The sequence below is a fragment of the Sceloporus occidentalis genome, unplaced genomic scaffold, assembly GCF_023333645.1.
Source record: "Sceloporus occidentalis isolate IW3139 unplaced genomic scaffold, rSceOcc1.0.p SCAF_134, whole genome shotgun sequence".
NCBI classification, from domain to species: Eukaryota; Metazoa; Chordata; class Lepidosauria; order Squamata; family Phrynosomatidae; genus Sceloporus; species Sceloporus occidentalis.
In genome coordinates this window covers 1,838,802-1,858,151 of record NW_028317114.1, presented here as the reverse complement: position 1 = coordinate 1,858,151, position 19,350 = coordinate 1,838,802, and the positions used below count along the sequence as shown (strand labels likewise).

Below are 19,350 nucleotides of genomic sequence, written 5' to 3'. Positions count from 1 at the left end.
TGCCATAGGTAACTGAATAAGAAAAGGCTCAAACAGACATTTTTTTCACCATCTTGGCATAAAACTATGCGGCTTCTTAAAGAGACAATGAAAACCTTGTAAATTAATCTTAGCATCTTCATACCTTTAGGGATGCTGGTACATTCTACTGAATGACAATAACTTCAAGGAGCACCAGAACAAATAGTTTCATTATATTGCAAATTTAAATGATATTCTGCAACAAGTCTGATTATTTTAATATAAAACAGATATATCACGGTATCTAATGTATATGTATACAATAACCTTCCAACATTTTCAAATATAGAACTGGGGTGCATTTGGTATCACAAATTAACTGTGTGTCTGCATTTAGTTTTGATCAAAAGGATGCTATTATATATTATTTTTCTTCTCTTTCACAAATGCAAGGGAAGGACATCATTATTCTGGATAAATAATAACATGTTTGCGTTCAGGTGTGGGATTTCAAAAGAGCATCTGTTGCATTATCTTCTTCTCATTATATTAACTATGTATTGTAATCGAAAATGTTGACTTGTACAAACCCATCTGCCACAAGCGTATAAATCACTTAACAAGCATATTTAAATAATAAAAAAAAAAAAAGTGTTTACGGACAGTGTTTACCCAACAACATTTTGATATTTATTTTGTTGGTCATACAATAATAGTAGTTTTGTGGTTTTATTCTACATATTTTGAAATACTACATGAAAAACAAAAAAGATGATAAAACAAGATCGCTGGTACGTGCGCAATTCACACTGAAATGTTATTTTTACATAAGCAACACAAGATAGTCTATTCTGATTGCAATATTTGAAACAATTTGTATCCGTCACTGTTAAGAGAGCGTCAGCTTTTCCGCAACATTTAATAACCTTGTCATTTTGTAAAGGGAAAGTCTTCTAGCAGCTGGTAAACACAGTAGTCGTATATCTTGCTTAAAGTAACTGCTCTATGCTTAAGTATGGCCTTGTTGTGCCTCTTGCCAACCCCATGACAGCTCATTTAAGAATAGAATACGCTGACCATTAATGGAACCCCCGTTTTCTTATAACACATTCTACTGCAAACAATTAAGTTAAAGCATTTCAATGCAGAAGAGCTACAGCCGCATCATACTTAGAGCAGTTTCTTTTTTTTTGCTTTTTTGACCCAGTGCTACCATTAGGATGTTCTAGATCATTAGAAATTATCAAATAAAACGTAGAAAAAAAATACATTTTTAAAAAACAAACTTGTTAAACGGGAGCAGACATTTTTTTTATATATGAACCCTGTCTTTATTCAGTGTAAAAAGTTGCATATTTGGTCTTAGCTAGCATTAACAAACATATTAAAGTTGATTATAGCTTGTTCTTGTTTCCTTATCAGTTGTTTTAGATGTAGTTAGTTTAACCCCTTAAGGACAATGGGCGGTCCCTAAACCCATTGAAAAAAATGCATTTTGTCAAGGAAGTTGTTATTTTACCTCAATGGTACTGGAAGGTGTTAGAACTAATATGTTTAATTTCCTGTTCAGATTCTTTCACTGATCGTTGCACATCCTGCTGTAAATCAAGGATGGCCCAGAGGACAAAAATTGCTAGAACAAAATGACAAAACTCCCTACTTTTCTTCAATGCTAAGATGCATTACTGTATACAGCACTGCATGATGTACTCAAAGAAAAAACATTTATGTTTACATAGGAGTCCCCATTTAAGCTATCATAATGCATCTGGTCCCCCACCGCCATACCACCCTTCCCTAAACTGAAGTCTTGTTTTTCCCTCTCTACCGAAAGGGATGTCAAAACTGGGAATATACAACTTTGTTTCATAATCAGTTGTGGTATCAATAAATTCAGTTTCCTCAAATAATGTGATGGCTGGCTGCCAATTCGATCTTTAGTTTACTTTTCTACGCTGCTAAAAGCAGCTGGGATAATTGTTAGATTTATTTGCTCTGAGTGTAAAGTCTTTGGGGCATCACCTGTCACTCTCTAGTCTTTTGTTTGGCGATGGAAACAGCTGGTGTGCTTGACTATCCTCTCACCATTTAATCTTGAAAATACTGAAATGCATTTGAAAGTGTATTCACCTGCTTAGAAGGTACACTTAAAGAAACCACTTAGCATTCTGAGTTAACGCATAGCGTGGAATTAAATATCAGGTACCAAGACTGCATTGGAAACATTTCACCAACGCAATTCCATTTTCTCAGCTGGGGCATTTATAACAACTTTTACTTGGGCTGTATTACATTGTGAAAGAAAACGTAAGGCATACAAAGCCTTGTCTTTTTGTTAAATGAAAATAAACGTTGCAGGCGATTTCTATAGATGCAGCACGGGCAAGAAACCCCCTACACCTAAAAAGAAACAGAAATGCACCATATGCCTAAAACAGAATTACCAGTCTGTATAAATTACATATTTTTGTTTAAGATCCTAGGAAATGTGACAATTTCCTCATGCCATCCAAACCCAGAAATACTCTTGGGTGAGTTAAATTAGAAGGTACATTGCTGGCACACATACATTCTTCATTTAAGATGGTTTAAGGGAATTTCTATGCACAAACTAAATATTTCACACACACCTTATTTTTGGGAGTGTAAGGATGCAAGTGCATTGAAAGTGTAACATGGCAAAAACACACTTACTTTCAGGCTGCTTCTCATTAGGCGTTATAGACCTTACAAAATCTTGGGGTGTCATGAAGACTTCAGACTCTCCCGATTCATGAATGACTTTCAGAGTCGCAAAGTATCTGAAGATTTTGTCAGGAGTGGAATAAGCCCTGATCCTATTCTCGTATTCCATGACCTGGTACAAAAAAACACAAACAATGAGGATGATCAAAATGTAGACCTACGGATTTATGGATTTATGCACTATATCGATAGGTCCAACTATCTTGTTGCATTCAGCTGCCCACCATTTCTTGGCCCACAACCTGACAGATGTTTCAAGGATCAAAGACAGATTTTTGTGCCACAACAGAATCTTAACTTTCTCATCAAAATTACAAAGATTGATGCCTATAGTGAGTATGCTTTGGTGCTATTCCTAACAGGCTCGAACAATCCATAGAGTCATCTATATCACCATTTATTCTTTCGGATTTAGTCGCTCAGTGTGTACAACGAAAAAAAAAACCCGAGCAATATGGAACACACAACAGAAAGCAAATGTGAAATGTTTGTTCACAGAATACCGTCTATCCAAAACAAGGTGAGCAGTTGCTTTTTTTTTTTCCATTGAACATATGTTTCAAGCATGTAACAGAGTGATCAAATATTTAGGAAAGAAAAACAAAAAACAAAACTAGAAGAGACGCTTAAAACAAATACAACATGTACCAGATACACACAATCACATCATGCAAATATGTGCAAAATCGAAAGAGAAGCACTGGAGCTAGCTCTGCTGTCTGTAATGTAGCAACAAAGTAGGCATTATTAGTGTATTGTGCAGATGACCACAAAACATAAAAAAAAACAAAATAAGACTTTGATGGCATAACAACCAAATAGCCCCTCAATAAAACCCTACACTATCTAGCACATAATTCCCCTACTGTCTATGCCATTTAGCTACAGTTAAAACATATTACCTGTATTTAATTTTATTTTAAAAGCATAGTCTTTTCAATGCTCACTGCCCCCCCCCCTACAATACTAAACAATAGCTAATAGCTATGTTAACTTCAGTCACGCAGGAGCACAGCACGCAAACATTTCAAATACATTTCCTTCCTTTGTTGATGAGTGCCACGAGCCTGAACTCAGCATTGTTGCTCTGTGCTTATTAGCATAAACCACACAAATGATACATTTTTACAGGAGATATAAATCTGTACATTAAGTAGATTATGTGGTGAATGTGAGATACTTGTGTTGCCATGTTTCTGCATTAGTAAGCTGTAGGGCAGTGGTTCTCAACCTTCCTAATACCGCTACCCTTTAATACAGTTCCTCATGTTGTGGTGACCCCCAACCATAAAATTATGTAATTATATATTGTGAAATATGTGTTTTCCGATGGTCTTAGGCGACACCTGTGAAAGGGTTGTTCGACGCCCAAAGGGGTCGCGACCCACAGGTTGAGAGCCGCTGCTGTAGGGAATCACCATCAATATGAAATGTTATTAGCTCTTAAAGCTTGGTCCTTTGTGAAATCTTCGCCAAAGTCACCAAAGATAGGTCAGTGAAAATGAACAAATAATAGGTGTTTATATAACGATTATGATCTTTCACTTGGCAATCGTTTCATTAGGCTTAGGGATCCTGTGATATGGGTTTCTACTCTGTGAGATCAAGACCTTCCATATACTGTATAAAAAAAATGTTAGCTAGCAAATTCAGCTGGCTTCAAGGATCTATCTACAGCACTACTTCCATTGTTCTCTCTCGACCTGTAGCTTTCAAGGTTAGTTTGTCATGTTCTTCATCTAAAGCTAGTACCTGTCTACTAGTATGGACACGACAGATTTATATTCAGATTTCAGATACATTTCAAGCCTTGCTGGATATCCTTCTCAATGGCTTTTGAAGCGTTACCAAGGAAGCTCTGAGATCTGACAGTCGTGTTTAAATTAATGTTACGAAGCTGAGGTATAATTAGTACCTGACTGGCATAGGCTTCAGATGATATACTATCCACGTCTGGCTCCTTCATAGGTTGTGTGTGGTGAAAAAAATGTTGGCCTGTTTTTTCTCTTGGAAGCCATTCAAGGGGAGGGGGGGGGGGGGTAGAATGGAATAGCAATCTATTTTTAATATACAATTGTGTTAACCAATAAGTTGCAAATTTAAGCCAGTTTTAACTTTACTTTATTGCACCAGAAGGCCATCCTGTATCTGGTGGTGCGTGAGCATAATAAAATAAAAAAAACATTTGTTTTTCCACTTTTGTTGTAAAATGCATTCAGGCAGATTCATACATCCGCAGAAGCAAAATTAGGCCACATGGGACAGCCTCTAATATGCAGCATTGCTTTATACTATAAACACACCCTGACACTATGGGTAGCATTATGCTTGGCAATACCTTGCGGTCTCTAAAGCCAGTCCGTTGCTTTTTCTTCTTTCCTTCTTGCTCCTGTTCTTCATTGCTCGACTCCACAGCTTGATCCTCTATATTTTCCCCATCATCTGCCCCTGTTTTGTGCTTCTCGCTGGACTCGTGTTTCACTGAAGACTTAGCTTCTGCATTGGCTCTGGGTTAAAAACAAGCAAAAGAAAGAAATAGGACCGGTGTGTTAAGTGGAGAAGAGAAAACTTAATTCAACTGTTTATTATATTGATTAAATTAATTGTTAAACATGATTACATTTTTTAACATTACATGTGTTTGGTTTTTTTTTGCCAATACGGATAAAATGAATTTAATACATTTATTCCATTTTAACCTCTAAATAATAAAAGGGACAGATCTGATTATAGCCAAGCACTCAAACACAAACTAAAGAATAATTTACAAACATAACGTTTTAATCACACAGATCTCAGTAAGGGGGACATGGGGGGCAGATATTTGAACAAAAAGGCAGAAAGATGAGAAGCAGAAAAACATGCGGTCCTTACGCCAGGCTCAGTGTTAAAAAAGCTACTCCACCTTACTTGATTTAAGTATTACTTTATTACTAAATGCAGTATTAAAAACATATTCCTGATACTGCTGATCGCTAAAATCGTTCAAAATTATTTTTATTATTATTTAAATTCTTCATGCAATAGGTTGTTGCCAAGGGAACTAAAAAGCTCAAATATTTTAATGTTATTACACCCATACCCACAGCCATGCAAGCTAACTTAGCATCCAAGATCTAAGGATCTATGAGTACAGTCCATTATCTGATTTTAAATAAGGGGTATTACATATAACAAAGCAACATATGACATAATGACACCTAATTATGGATTTTTTTTCTTTGCGCTCGCATACAATAGGTTGATCAGATGCCCCTGTTTTCAAAGGACTGTTTCCAGACTAAAAGGATTTGCCCCAGAGATGCCCCCTGATCACTTGAATTCAGTTAAAAACTCTGGTCACTGTTCTGTCCAATTGGACACCGATGTATAAGAAAGACAACACATAGTAATGAGAAACAGCTGACTAAATCCAAGAAACTCTGGCTGCATTTACATGATTGCCAATTTAATTCCACAAAGTAACATATCTTATAATGATCGTAATACATAATTTTGCCAAATCTTAAACACACTTCTTCTGAAGGGCATTTTGGTTTCATTCCAACACTGCAGCACAATTACTGTAAAAAGCTGTTGAATGAAATACGCTTGGAACAATCACATAAGCAGAGAGGCACGAAAGGTTAAGCGACCTAGAGGAACGTTCACAGGAATCAATTAAGGTACTAAAGGGGCTCTCACCCAGTGTTGTTGTTAACCATTTGACAGTCTCATTGTGATCCAATACTGGGTTATACACAGATTACAGTCTGAAAAGGGTGTGCTAGGCTAGGTTTTGGCAAATTTGTTTTAGCTGCCAACCAAAAAATGTAGGAGCCAGACCTTAACTGTGTGAAGCCTTTTTTTGTTCCCAACGCTCCTAGTGCACATACACGGTCTATGGGTAGATGTTGCAGCATATTTCGGGTTTATTCACTAAATGTAGAGTTGGGCAGGAGAGTTTGGTATTGACCCTCTCACTTTGCTATTTACTATGAAGGGCCAACACTGGCAAGTTTCTCAATTTTGAAAGGTTGAGCTGGCCCTGTATAAAGCACAATTCAATGCTGTGAAAAAGTACTTGCCCCTTTCCCCGATTTCTACTATTTTTGCAAATTTGTCACACAAATGTTTCAGATCTAATTTTAATATAAAACAAAAACACCATAAGTAAAACACAAAATGCATCTTTTAAATTAGTATTTTATGTATAGAAGGAAAAATTCTCTCCAACACTGCCTGGTCCTATGCTAAAGAGCAATTGTCCACTTAGTTACTAAATCAACCAATTAACCAAATGTAATTGATAATAGGATTCAATTTCACTAAACATACCAGGCATGATTACTGTCAATCCTGTTGAATCTAAGCATTAACTAAAACCTGTCTTGCAAAATGCTAAATGGTCTCAAAAAGCAGCACATGATGCGGCAAGCTAAAGAAACTCAAGATCAGATGAGAAACATTTATCAGCCTGGAAAGGGTTTACAAAAGGTATTTCCAAGGCCCTGTCACTCCAGGGAACCATGGTGAGAGACATTATCTACAAATGGAGAAAAACTTGTGGTGAACCTTTCCAGGAGAGGTTGGCCTACCAAAAATTCTCCAAGAGTGCATGGATGACTCATCCAGTAGGTCACAAAAGAACCCATATTAGCATGTAAAGAACTGCAGTTGCCTTAGTTAACTCAGTGTTCACGATTCCACATAAAGAAAGAGGCTGTGCAAAAATGGCATCCATGGGAGAGTTGCAAGGTGAAAACCACTGCTAACCAAAAAACATCATGATGACCCCAAGACTTTTGGGATGATGTTATTTAGACTGAAGAGTCAAAAGGGGAACTTTTTAGAGGGCATAGGTCCCATTACATCTGGCGTAAAGCAAACATGGCATTCCGCAATAGAAACATCATACTAGCAGTCAAACACAGTGGTTGTAGTGTGATGGTCTGGGGCTGTTTCAGGACCTGGAAGACTTGCCATAATTGATGGAACCATGAATTTTGATCTCTACCAGAAAATCCTGAAGGAGAATGTCTCGCCCTCAGGCCATGACCCAAAAGTGTAGTTGGGTTATGCAGCAGGATAAGGAACTGAATTACACAAGCAAGTCCACCACTGAGTGGCTCAAATGAACCAAAATGAAGGTTTTGGAGTGACCTAGTCAAAGTCCTGAGCTTAACCTGATTGAGATGCTGTGGCATGACCTTAACAGTTTATGGGCTTAGAGGCAGTTGAAACCGTAAGAAACTGGGTTATGCATGTCTTTGTAATTAGCATTGTGAGGCAAGAGAAGTTGTTGACGCACGTTGTGGATTTGGGTTTTCACTGCAAAGACTACACGCTGATACTCTTAAAGAGGTACAGCCTACAGATGGCATTGCAAGGTAACTGATGGTAAGTGTCTAGATGGTTTTATATAGAGCAACATGCAGCCCGTCCATAAAAAACTACAGGTGAAATGACATATGTTTTTTATAATGTAATCAATAATTGCAGTCCTATTAACCATGTTAAATTAGAAATGTTACCAGGAAACAGAAAGCTGATTTCGGAGAAAAAGTACTTTCGTGGAGTAGTTTTTCTTGAAACCACAGCTGTTACATTTCATCTAGTAGCAAACAAATACATACATAAAACAAAACAAAACCAGTCAGTTTGGGAACAGAATTTTGTCCCTGCTAGCAGCCTTCTCTGATTAACTGACCCACTGTAAGGTAATGTGTTCGGTAATAATTAGTTTCTGGCATTGTTTTCCATTACTTCTGATGGCTCTCTAGGGACATTTGAGTAACTGTGGCTGGGGGATTTGCAGAGACCCTTCAGGTAATTTCATGACCTAATAATGCACATTTTTGTAAGTGGGCAAAATGTCCCTTGAGGCAGTAATTTAAAGCACAAGATAAGGGAACATCTCAATACAGTTTACACAAGGATCTTGGCATTTTGGTACATGTGAGAACCTCTGCTAGGCTAGGTTTCCACTTGGGTTTTTGTTTCTTGATGAAAAACGCCAAGAAAACTGCCACTGCATTTACCTGCGTTTTGGCGTTTTTTCTGGCATTTTAGCCTTTCTGTGGAAATTGCTTTTTTGACCTTACAAGTTAGAATTGTCACCCAGCTAAAAGGGATTAGGATAAATGGCAAGTATCTGCCCTCTCCTGATGTCATTTACTTGGTAGAGTTCTACTTAAACACCCCCCCGGTGGACCCTTTTGTCTCTTTTCTGTGGTTTGTAAGGCGTGCTTTATTCCGAATGTCTGCTCCTCTAGGAAGATTGGCCCCAAATGATGGTGCAAATTGTTTGCTGTTGCTTTTGGCACGCAGGATCCAGTTGGGTATGTTTGTTTGTAATGGCATGTTTGTTCCAAATGGTGTAAAATTCAATATGAACTTTGTTTTGTGTGAAACTGTTTGTTTCCAGCCTATTTCACGTAGGACACACAGATACTGGGTCCATCCTCTGCATTGTAACTGTGGGAAAAAACACCAAGGCAAAACCCACATGGCTTTTTCATGGCGTTTTTTCTCTCCCATAGACTTCTATTGGAGAAAAACGCCAGATTTCCTTGCAAAAAACACCAGAGTGTCAACATGCTGCGATTTTGAAAAACTGCCACAGAGCCCAAAAAGACAGAAAAACGCCAAAGAGGACTGAAAAAACGCCAAACAGAAAAACGCCAAGTGGATATGGCATTGTGTGATTTCCTATTGAAGAACAGCTAACATCTGGCTGCAGCGTTTTTTCACAAAAAAAACGCTGTGTGGCTGAATTGGCGTTTTTATGGGCGTTTTTAGCAAAAAAAAAACCCAAGTGGAAACCTAGCCTTAGGAACATCATTATAAATTTATTGATTTCTATAGCACTGAAATGTATGTATGAACAGGCCTATCCTGTGAGCTAACACTGCATGTATAAACATTACACAAGACTACTAAGGCCTTTTTTTGTTGAAGCTACCACCACAGCAATGACATAACATAAAATGCAGCACCCTCCAAGTTGTACTGGAGACCTCTTCTCTCTGTGCAGATATCCAGTTTTGTGTGTTTGTGTTCAGTGGGTTTCTATAACTGAACGAAAGATGTCAACTTTGCACAACAATTAACACCTACCAATGTCTGATAATAAATTAGATTAATGCAATGGCATCATATGTCATTAATAGCCTCACATCTACACCAAGCATCCCGTTGCTGCATCTGACAGGCTTTCACGTCTACGGCAAAGACAGGTGGTGACTGGGTTTATTGCTGGTTTTATTGCATAATCCAGCCATAATACAGAAATGTAAACAAAAACAGAGGTACTGGGTATTTTATTTTTACTAAAATTAGAAAACCTTAGCCATTTTCTATGTTTCATTTATTAGCATCTACAATATATATGACATTGGTTAAAGTTTTATGTGACAAAAAAACACATGCAGATGCCAAATAAGAAGAGTGGGGAAAGGTTCTAAAATCGTGACCTTTTAATCTGACATTTATCCAGGAGAATGCATTAACAACAGGAAACACCATTTACACACTCAACATTACAAATAAGATTCCATACATTATTGTTATACATACATTAGATCTATTTCTGGAATAATAGTAACACACACATACAAAAAGTTTAAATCTCTTTGATATTGTTTTATTGAGTATTGTTTTATTATTAAGTCTTTCCTTGATCGCGTTCTTCATGTTAGTTTGTTTTTCTAGCCTTCATGACAATGGCTTAACGTTTCTCTGGTGCTCATGTTTAGCTGTAATTTTCTTCTCATTTACTGTACCCACACAAGTTTTACATTGCTTTTTCAGGGCAAGAAGGGTTTTCTTTACATACAGCGATCAGCCATAACTTTATGACCACTGACAGGTGAAGTTAATAACTCATGTTATCATGGCACCTGTCAGGGAGTGGTATATACCGTATTTGCTCGATTATAAGACGAGGTTTTTTTCAGAGCAAATGCTCTGAAAAATACCCCTCGTCTTCTAATCGGGGTCGTCTTCTAATCAGACCTCAAATAGAGGTCTGATTATGAGACTAAGATCCAGATCCCCCGCACCGCTGCAGGGGACCTGGATCCTCCTGTCTCACCCGACTCCCCCCCCCCCCATCATACACACACTTACCGGTGCTTCCTGCTGTGTTGCCGGGGCAGCGGGTTGACGTCTACGCGATCCGCGTAGACAACGTCCGCTGCAGCCGGAAGGAGGTGTGGCTAGCAGCGGGGGTTGTCTGCGTCCGTCGCATAGACCTTCCCCGACTGTCAGAGATCAGAGTTCCCCGCACCGGTGCGGGGAACTCTGATCTCTGACAGCCGGGGAAAGTATACGCGACGGACGCATACAAACCCCCGCTGCTAGCCACACCTCCTTCTGGCTGCAGCAGAAGGCGACGTCAACCCGCTGCCCCGGCTGGAAGCACCGGTAAAAGAGGGGGGAGAGCGGGGGAAGGGGGGGGGAGTGTGTGTGTGTGTGTGTTAGTTAGTTAAATGGGGGTATAGGGTGTGTGTGTTAAATGGGGGCATAAGGCATTTCTGGAGTGGCGTTAAGGGGGCATTTAATAGAGCACTCTGCCTCCTGAAATGCCTTATACCTCCCTATATGCCACTCTGCCCCATAATATGCCTTTTAACCCCCTAAATGGCAGAGTGGCATATAGTGGTATAAGGCATTTCTGGAGGCAGAGTGCTCTATACAATGCCTTTTAACTCCCTTAATGCCACTCTGCCTCCTGAAATGCCTTATACCTCCCTATATGCCACTCTGCCCCATAATATGCATTTTAACCCCCTAAATGCCAGAATGGGATATAGGGGTATAAGGCATTTCTGGAGGCAGAGTGGCACATAGGGGGTCAAAAGGCATACCATGGGGCACAGTGGCATATAGAGGGTTAAAAGGCATATCATGGGCCACAGTGCCATATTGGAGTGGCAAGCCTGGGGGCAGATGTGCGTAACTGGGGGACAGGTTGGAAAATACAAGAAATAAAAACAAAAAAAATCTTTTTCTCAATCATAGCTTTTATTAAAAAAAATAGTTTACATGAATTAACATTTACTGGTAAAACTTTTTTCCTTTGGGGTCGTCTTATATTCAGGCTTTTTCTTTTTTTCCTAAGTTAATATTCAGATTTTGGGGGGTCGTCTTATAATCAGGGTCGTCTTATAATCGAGCAAATACGGTATTAGGCAGCAAGTGAACATTTCATCCTTAAAGTTGATGTGTTAGAAGCAGGAAAAATGGATGTGAGCGACTGACAAATGGCAAATTATGATGGCTAGATGACTACGTCAGAGCATCTATGGGAGCATCTCCCAGTGTTCCCGGTCCGCAGTGGTCAGCACCTATCAAAAGTGGTCCAAGGAAGGAAAAGCGATGAACCGGCAACAGGGTCAGGGTCAAATCCAACAGACGTGTAACGGTAACTCACATTGTTGAAAAAGTTAATGCTGGTTCTGATAAAAAGGCGTCAGAGCACACCGTACATTGCAGTTTGTTGAGTATGGGGCTGCGTAGCCGCAGACCAGTCAGGGTGTCCATGCTGACCCCTGTCCACTACCGAGCAATGAAAGAAGGTGGCCTGGTTTGATGAATCATGTTTTCTATTGCATCGTGTGGACTTCCTGACTTTTGTTTACTCATCTATAAAAGCTAATGGAAAAAACTGCTAAATAGATTCTAATATTTGTCCTGAGTGTTTTTTGTTTTGCAACTTATAGGGCAATACGTACAAGTAAAATATTGCTATTTCAATTTTTTTTCTCAATTCTGGTCATACTTCCCCATGTCCTATTTGGGACATCTTTGAAGACAGACAGTTACATTTACCCCATCAAACCATATAGTTTTGAAAACTAGACACCACAGGGTATTTCAAATGCTAGTATTTAACACATTCAATGCACTAATTTTACTACCAGCCTGCGGTAGTAATTGGTTTGGGTTTTTTGGTTTTGTTTTGTTTTCTATTACACATTCTACTTCAGGTGTCAATCTACAGCTCCTGGTATATGTCCCTGACGAAAAACAACCCCATTATGTGTTCAGCAGAATCTCCTGATACCACCCATGCATGTTTGGGGGGGGGGAGGTAAAAAGCCACATTTGGGAGGTGTGTTTTGTTTGTTTTTTTTAAATTTCGACATCTGGTTAGTATGTGCCCATGTTCTATTTTGGATATTTTTGAACACGGGCAATTTGATTTATCTGATCAAATCATACATTTTTTTTAAAGCTAGAGAACCCAAGGACATTTAAAGTGCCAATGTTTTAAGTCTTTCCATCCATTTTTTTATTTAGCGCTAATTTCAGGACTCCTATAAAAGAAACATATTATATACCTGAGTTCAGAGTTCTCAGGAGGGTCTTGAGAGACTCCCATGAGAACTTGGTTATTTTTTTAAGGAGTGCCTCCATCTTGCCAGAGGCAAAGTCTCTCGCTATAGCTTATGACTGCTTTTTGGAGCGCTCACAGTGCGTCCTGGGGTGGGTCTTTGGTGTCACTGAATATCTACATTTAATATGGTGCACATTGACGGGGCCCTTGCTTCAGATTTTGGTGTTGCTGAATGCCTCGACATTGAGGCATTACAGCAAAGGTATTTGGGAGAACAAAGCAATCGTAGAAAAGGTGTCCTAATTGGTCATGTGGCCAGAGGAGTGTTTTCTTGCAAAATAGTCTGATTTAGGGGCAATGCAGCAACCTCAAAGAAGAACTCCACAATTTACTCTGATTGGAACAGCATCATAAGAAACCATCTGGATTTAAGGAGTTTCCACAGGCCTGCTTATTGAAGAAACTCGTGAGTGAGGGTCCCGTGTTTAAGTCCAATTGATTTTAAGAACTGTTTGCTGTTATTTTTCTTTTATATGTTTTTGGTTTTTTTAATTGTGGCACTGTGTAATATTTGTCTTTTTGTTAATAAAAATATTCATAATCCAAATCTGTCTTTGGACTCTAGTACTGATATCCACAAACCCTAAGAGAGGAGAACATGTTACCAAATTATTATCTAGTTTGCCCGGGGTGGGGAGCGAGAGAGTGAGAGTGAGAGTGAGAGAGAGAGATATATCAATTCGGATATCTCACGAATCCGGTATCAAAATCGTGAGTGGTGGCAGACTACCTGGGGGGATAGAGGCAGGATTTGGGGGTTAATTTGGTATAACTGATGCCTTGTTAAGGGGTGAAGTTAGTAAATCCAGAGGCCTGGTGCTATTAACCCCTTCATGCCCACAAGTAGTACTGACCGTGACACCCGCCAATTGCACTCAAGGGGTTAAATCAATGGGAAAGGCTTTCTGCGCGCACATGCAGAGTTTCACTGGACCCCCTGAAAGTCTTAAAAGAGCCAGTACTGGGGTTAGCAGTGAGTAAAGCTTTTTCCTGAAGAATTCCTCCCTGCATTTTGCTATATATGACTATACATTGATACACACAATGTAAAGTATATTAGAAAGAGTAAAGTGTAGGCAAAACAGCCATACCCAACATCGGTTTATAACCAGGCTTGTGGAAGCCTGGTATTCAGTCTAAAATGTAACTGTGAAAAATGTCAATTATTTGCATGCTGGCGCTTATCCCTGGTGTTCCTCTTTAGACTTTCTTTATGACTTCCTTGCCTGAATAATACCGTTAGATTAGCAGGGATTTATTCCACACAAAGCCAGTTTACTTACCTACCCTTCTCTGTGCAGCCTTTTCCCCGAGATTCACTTTTTACATGAGAAGCTGGCTCATGTATGGTTGGAGACCAGTTTAATGACTTAGGACAAGTCGAAAGAAGGATTGTGAGGTTAGTAAACTGGATTTTGCCTGTCTAATATACATGGTGTATACATTATGGTCATATTAAGCAGGATTTGTACAGCCTAAAGATTGCAGTGTTTCAACTGACAAAGGGTCACAATCATCATCTTTTTGTAATAGCAACCCACTATCACTTGACAAAACAGTACAAAAAATGCCTGTGCTCTGCCCATTAGATAAACTATATCAGATTTGTTATTTGAAGGAATAAAACAGCAGCAGCCAAGCCTAAATGATGTATGATTTTTATTAAATGGCATAACTAAATTAGTCACAGCAGGTCATATATTTCCCTATTTATTATAAACACGTGTTCATATTTTTCCCTACTGCCTATTGATATTCATTAGTTAAGTTTTAGTCAATTAAACATCCTATCATGTATTTGGTCCTTTTTCCTGAAAGTATATCATGCATTTTAATTTACATTAGGCTCACATTCTATAATGCCTACAGTTGTCACAACAAAATAGATGCATCTTCATCTATTTTTTGAAAGCTATCTTAAAGAACATAGAGGTTATAAATGTATTTATTTAAGGAACACATAGTTGACAGCTAATGTATGAATGCTGATGTCAACACTAAGAAAGAAGAATACAGCCTCGCAGGGGATACAAGCAGAGAGGATAGTTTGTCTGCCAAGGAAAATGGCTGCTTAAAATGTGGAGCTCCAACACCTTCCCAGAGAACACAGCAATCCATAGGAATTCATTAATATGGACAAACACAAAAGATCAGTGGTGGAGGCTTCAACTCGATGAGGCAGAGGAAGATCAGTATCCCTCTCCGTACGTGAATATCTTCGCACCCCACACAACCTTTCCTCCCAACTACAATAGAAACAAGAGGCCGCCCCCCCTGCTATTTCTCAATACATGGAAGACAGAAGGCCCAATACAAGCCAAACTCAGACAGCAGAACCCCCTAACATGACAGCAATCACACAAATATTCTCCTCAATCCCGTGGATTTCAGCACCCTAATCATCAAGCTCAAATTAGGTGTCAGAATTGAAACTGTTACACTACGTCCTGATCTTAAAGGCCCCCCGAGCACAAAATGTCTCCAATATGGCCAAAATATCTTCCCTTCTTCTAAGACCTCTCAGGCCTAGCTCTGCAAGCATGCAAGACCCTTTGTCCATTAAAACTGAAATTGACAAAGAAGGGTCTACAGTATAGATGGGGCTATACCTTTAGCCTGAACAGATCACTACTATTACCACAAACTTCCAGCTTTTGTCGAAGATCTGGGACTACTGGAGCTGCATATAGCGGTAATCCAGCTGCCCAACCTCCCCAGCAGAGATCTCACGGAACCCTGCACCCACCAACAATACGAATGGATAGTACGGTTCAAACAAAATCGAACCCTAGAGGAACTGGCTATGAAAACCGAGTACCAGAACACAAGATATCTGATATCTGATAACATGGTTTTACTGACTTAACTTTATCAACAGATCCAATCTCTGCTACAGATTTAAGGCCTGAGAACACATTTGCGGGGCCCAGATGGAACTACCCCCGCCACCTGCCCTGTCTTCCCACCTCCATCTTTCTCTTGCTCCTAACCTACTTACCCCGCCCTCATAACGCTCTTTAGTTAATCTGCCAATATGTCTACTTTAGATGACGACTGTAACAGGAAGTATTTGGTTTTGTTTACTTGGCTACATAATTTTACTATTGCATGTGACTTACTATTCTCATCATCATCATCATCTTTTATTTATATAGCGCCAACAATTTACGCAACTATTAATACAATAGATATATTCAAGGGGTATTACAAGATGAGAGTTGACAGACTAAGACAAGCCGATACATTGGGTGGAGAGAGCCCTACTCGCAAGCTTACAATCTTGAGGGAATGGGGTGACAAACATAAGGCAAAGAGAAAGGGTGAGAGGCAGTGTGGTGATTGTATCAGTGACAAGGAAGTTCTAGCAGCTAAGATGGTATGCTTCTCTGAAAAAGTGGGTTTTGAGATGTTTCTTGAATGTTGGGAGGGAGGGTGAATGCTGAAGGTTTGGTGGAAGTAGATTCCAGAGATATGGGGCAGCCCAAGTGAAATCTTGTAGAAAGGAAGAGGTAATAAGTGAGTTGGAGAGCCTTAGCCCATGGGAAGAACGTAAGGATCGAGTAGGAGAGTATTTGCTTATGAGTGCAGAAATGTATGGAGGAACAGTGTTATGGAGGGCCGTATATGTTAGTACCAGGATTTTAAATTTAATTCTAAAGGTAATAGGGAGCCAGTGGAGCTTTTCACAGAGTGGGGAAGCAGAGGCAGAGCGGCGTGCAAGGAAGAGAAGCCTAGCAGCAGCATTTAGGACAGACTGCAGAGGAGAGACTCCACTTTTAGGTGCAAGTGGCAGGATCTGGCGAGGGACTGAATGTGAGGGATGAAGGAGAGGTTGAGTCAAGGATGATCCCAAGGCATTGGGCCTGGTTAGTTGGAGAAATAGTCGCGTTGTTAATGGTGATAGAGAATTCGGGTAGTAGAGTGGAGATGGAAGGAGGGAAGATAATGAGTTCAGTTTTAGAAAGATGAAGTTTCAGGTACCGTTGTGACATCCATGAAGAAATAGCAGACAAGCAATTGGTAATACGGGACATGAGAGATGGAGAGAGATCAGGAGAAGACTTGGGTATCATCTGCATATAGATGATACTGGAGTCCAAATGAGTTGATTAGTTTGCCAAGAGAAGAAGTATAAAGAGAGAACAGAAGATGGCCAAGGAATGAACGTTGGAGGACGCCAATTGAAAGTGGAAGGGGTGATGAAGTCTTGCCAGAGAAGCTGACAGAGAAGGAACGGCTAGACAGATATGAGGAGATCCAACAGAGAGCTGTATTGCGAATGCCTGTAGATGCAAGTGAGTCAAGAAGAATGTGGTGATCAACAGTATCAAAAGCAGCAGAGAGATCCAATAGTATTAGAACGGAGAAGTGACCTTTTGCTTTGGCAGAGAGTAAGTCATTGGAGACTTTTGTTAGAGCTGTTTCAGTAGAGTGAACGGGTTTGAAACACGACTGTAGAGGGTCAAGGAGGGAATTAGAGGAGAGGAAGTTAGTAAGAAAAAAAAAAAAAAAAAAAAAGAACAGCGCATTGATAAGCCACACTCAAATCTATATAGATGTTTTACTTGGAGAAGTAATGTGAAAGGGAATAAGAGATGTTGTTCCACCTTTCAATGTAGGAGATAATTGTACAGTATTTTATGGTCTAGAAGACATCAGTGATGTCATCAAATGATGAATGCAGGGATTAACATATAGCCACACTCACACAATCTAACTAGTGTGAGTAAAGTTCACTTCTTTTTTTTACCTTTTTTGTGGGGGATGTGGAAAGAACCAGGGCATGAATTTTAGTTCTGGACTTAGTTTGCTGTACTTTTAAGAAGACTTGATGAGGTATTTTACATCTTCTGATCACAGCAAGTTTCAATTAAAAAAAAAAAGTCTACTAAGATGTTCCATGAGTTGCATAATTTGAGGGAGACCCATAGTAAATTGTCTATCGTGTTTTTTCACAAGTAAGGCAATTTTAGGATAAAACATGACGACCAGTTCTCATTACGATAACTATGAATAGACACAACCTATTGATCTGAATAAACATGATAGATTGCAAAAGAACCTTAAAGCTAAATAGCTAGTAAATATGCAAAAGCATTTTATAACCAACCAATTTTATTAGGTTGTTTCCCCTTGTGCTAAATCATTTAAAAACTATTTTTAAGCATATCAAATTCAACACGTTATACTGAACACTGTATATGCAGATTGCCTCAATCCCTATGCAAATTTCCCCCATTGCATGCAAAATGTGTTTCCTAACCTATAAACGTCCTTTCACACTGGAGCTCTGGTCTATTACCGGGAGCTTTTTTAGATGAATGCTTATTTAGTGCAGAGATCTTTGAAAATTGCATATCTTCTGCGGTACTGTGGAGTAATTGAAAAATAACACATACCGGCATACATCTACTGAGTTAAATAAGTGGGACTTTTTGAATAGAATGTGTTATCTTAAGTTATTCATTTCTGAACGTAAAATAGAGCACTGTTTCCTAGTCACTACATGATCAACAATCAGAGTAAAAATAGGGGAAACAAAGTGTCCCCCTCTTCAAAAAAACAATGAAAGAATAAAATTCTGTATTTGTCCTGATTTCAGAAACAACTCATATGCCACGGGAAGTCATGTTTTTTGGATATAGTGGATTTTTCTTTTTTAAATCTTATTTATTTTTATCCTAAACCAACAGATTTGCACTAAGAAATTGCTCTAAACCTACCAACCCTATGTGTAAAAGACTTATTTTCTAAGAAGATGTCCCGTCCCCCAAATATTTCATGTTAGAATGCTCTTACCTCTTCCACAGTAGCCCAGCACTAGCAGAAATTGCAGTTGCACCAGCAAAAGCTGCGAAAACAATCCTTCGTCTGCTCTGTGAAGTATTAGCAAACCCATGGTAGCGCCGGGAAACTGCTGCCAGGCCAGCCACAGCAGGGATGAAGCGGAGACGGAACATCCTAAAGTACGAGAAGAATGAGATAACACTTTTTGTTAGTCCATTCTGTGCTCGAGTAGCATATATAAAGATGTCCCAAATGGGTTTATTCTTGCAGAATAATTTCTTACACTTAAAACAAAATTTAAATTTCACTGAAAGAAAAAAAATTTACAAAACTATAGGTAGTTTAGTGTCCTGGCAGCTGATTTATTTTAAAGCAGCTTATCAGCATGCAGGGACAATTGTCCCATCCCTGTATACATGTAGGGATCGACCACTGCGTTCTGACAGGTGCTGAACCAATACATGCATTTATAGAAG

General features: G+C 39.2%; 1 protein-coding gene across 7 annotated transcripts in view; it reads right to left on the bottom strand.

Moving 5' to 3' along the window:
* LOC149281360 (calcium uptake protein 1, mitochondrial) overlaps window positions 1–19,047 on the bottom strand; it is an 85,122-nt gene extending 66,075 nt beyond the window's left edge. For all 7 annotated transcript variants that reach the window (XM_089499364.1, XM_089499365.1, XM_089499367.1 and 4 more), the window contains exons 1-3: window positions 18,887–19,047; window positions 5,045–5,213; window positions 2,656–2,818 (exon numbers count right to left, since the gene is read on the bottom strand). In XM_089499364.1, coding sequence (XP_089355490.1) covers window positions 2,656–2,818; window positions 5,045–5,213; window positions 18,887–19,047 — 493 coding nt within the window. The remainder of the gene's footprint in view (window positions 1–2,655; window positions 2,819–5,044; window positions 5,214–18,886) is intronic.
* Between the last annotated feature and the right edge of the window lie 303 nt (window positions 19,048–19,350).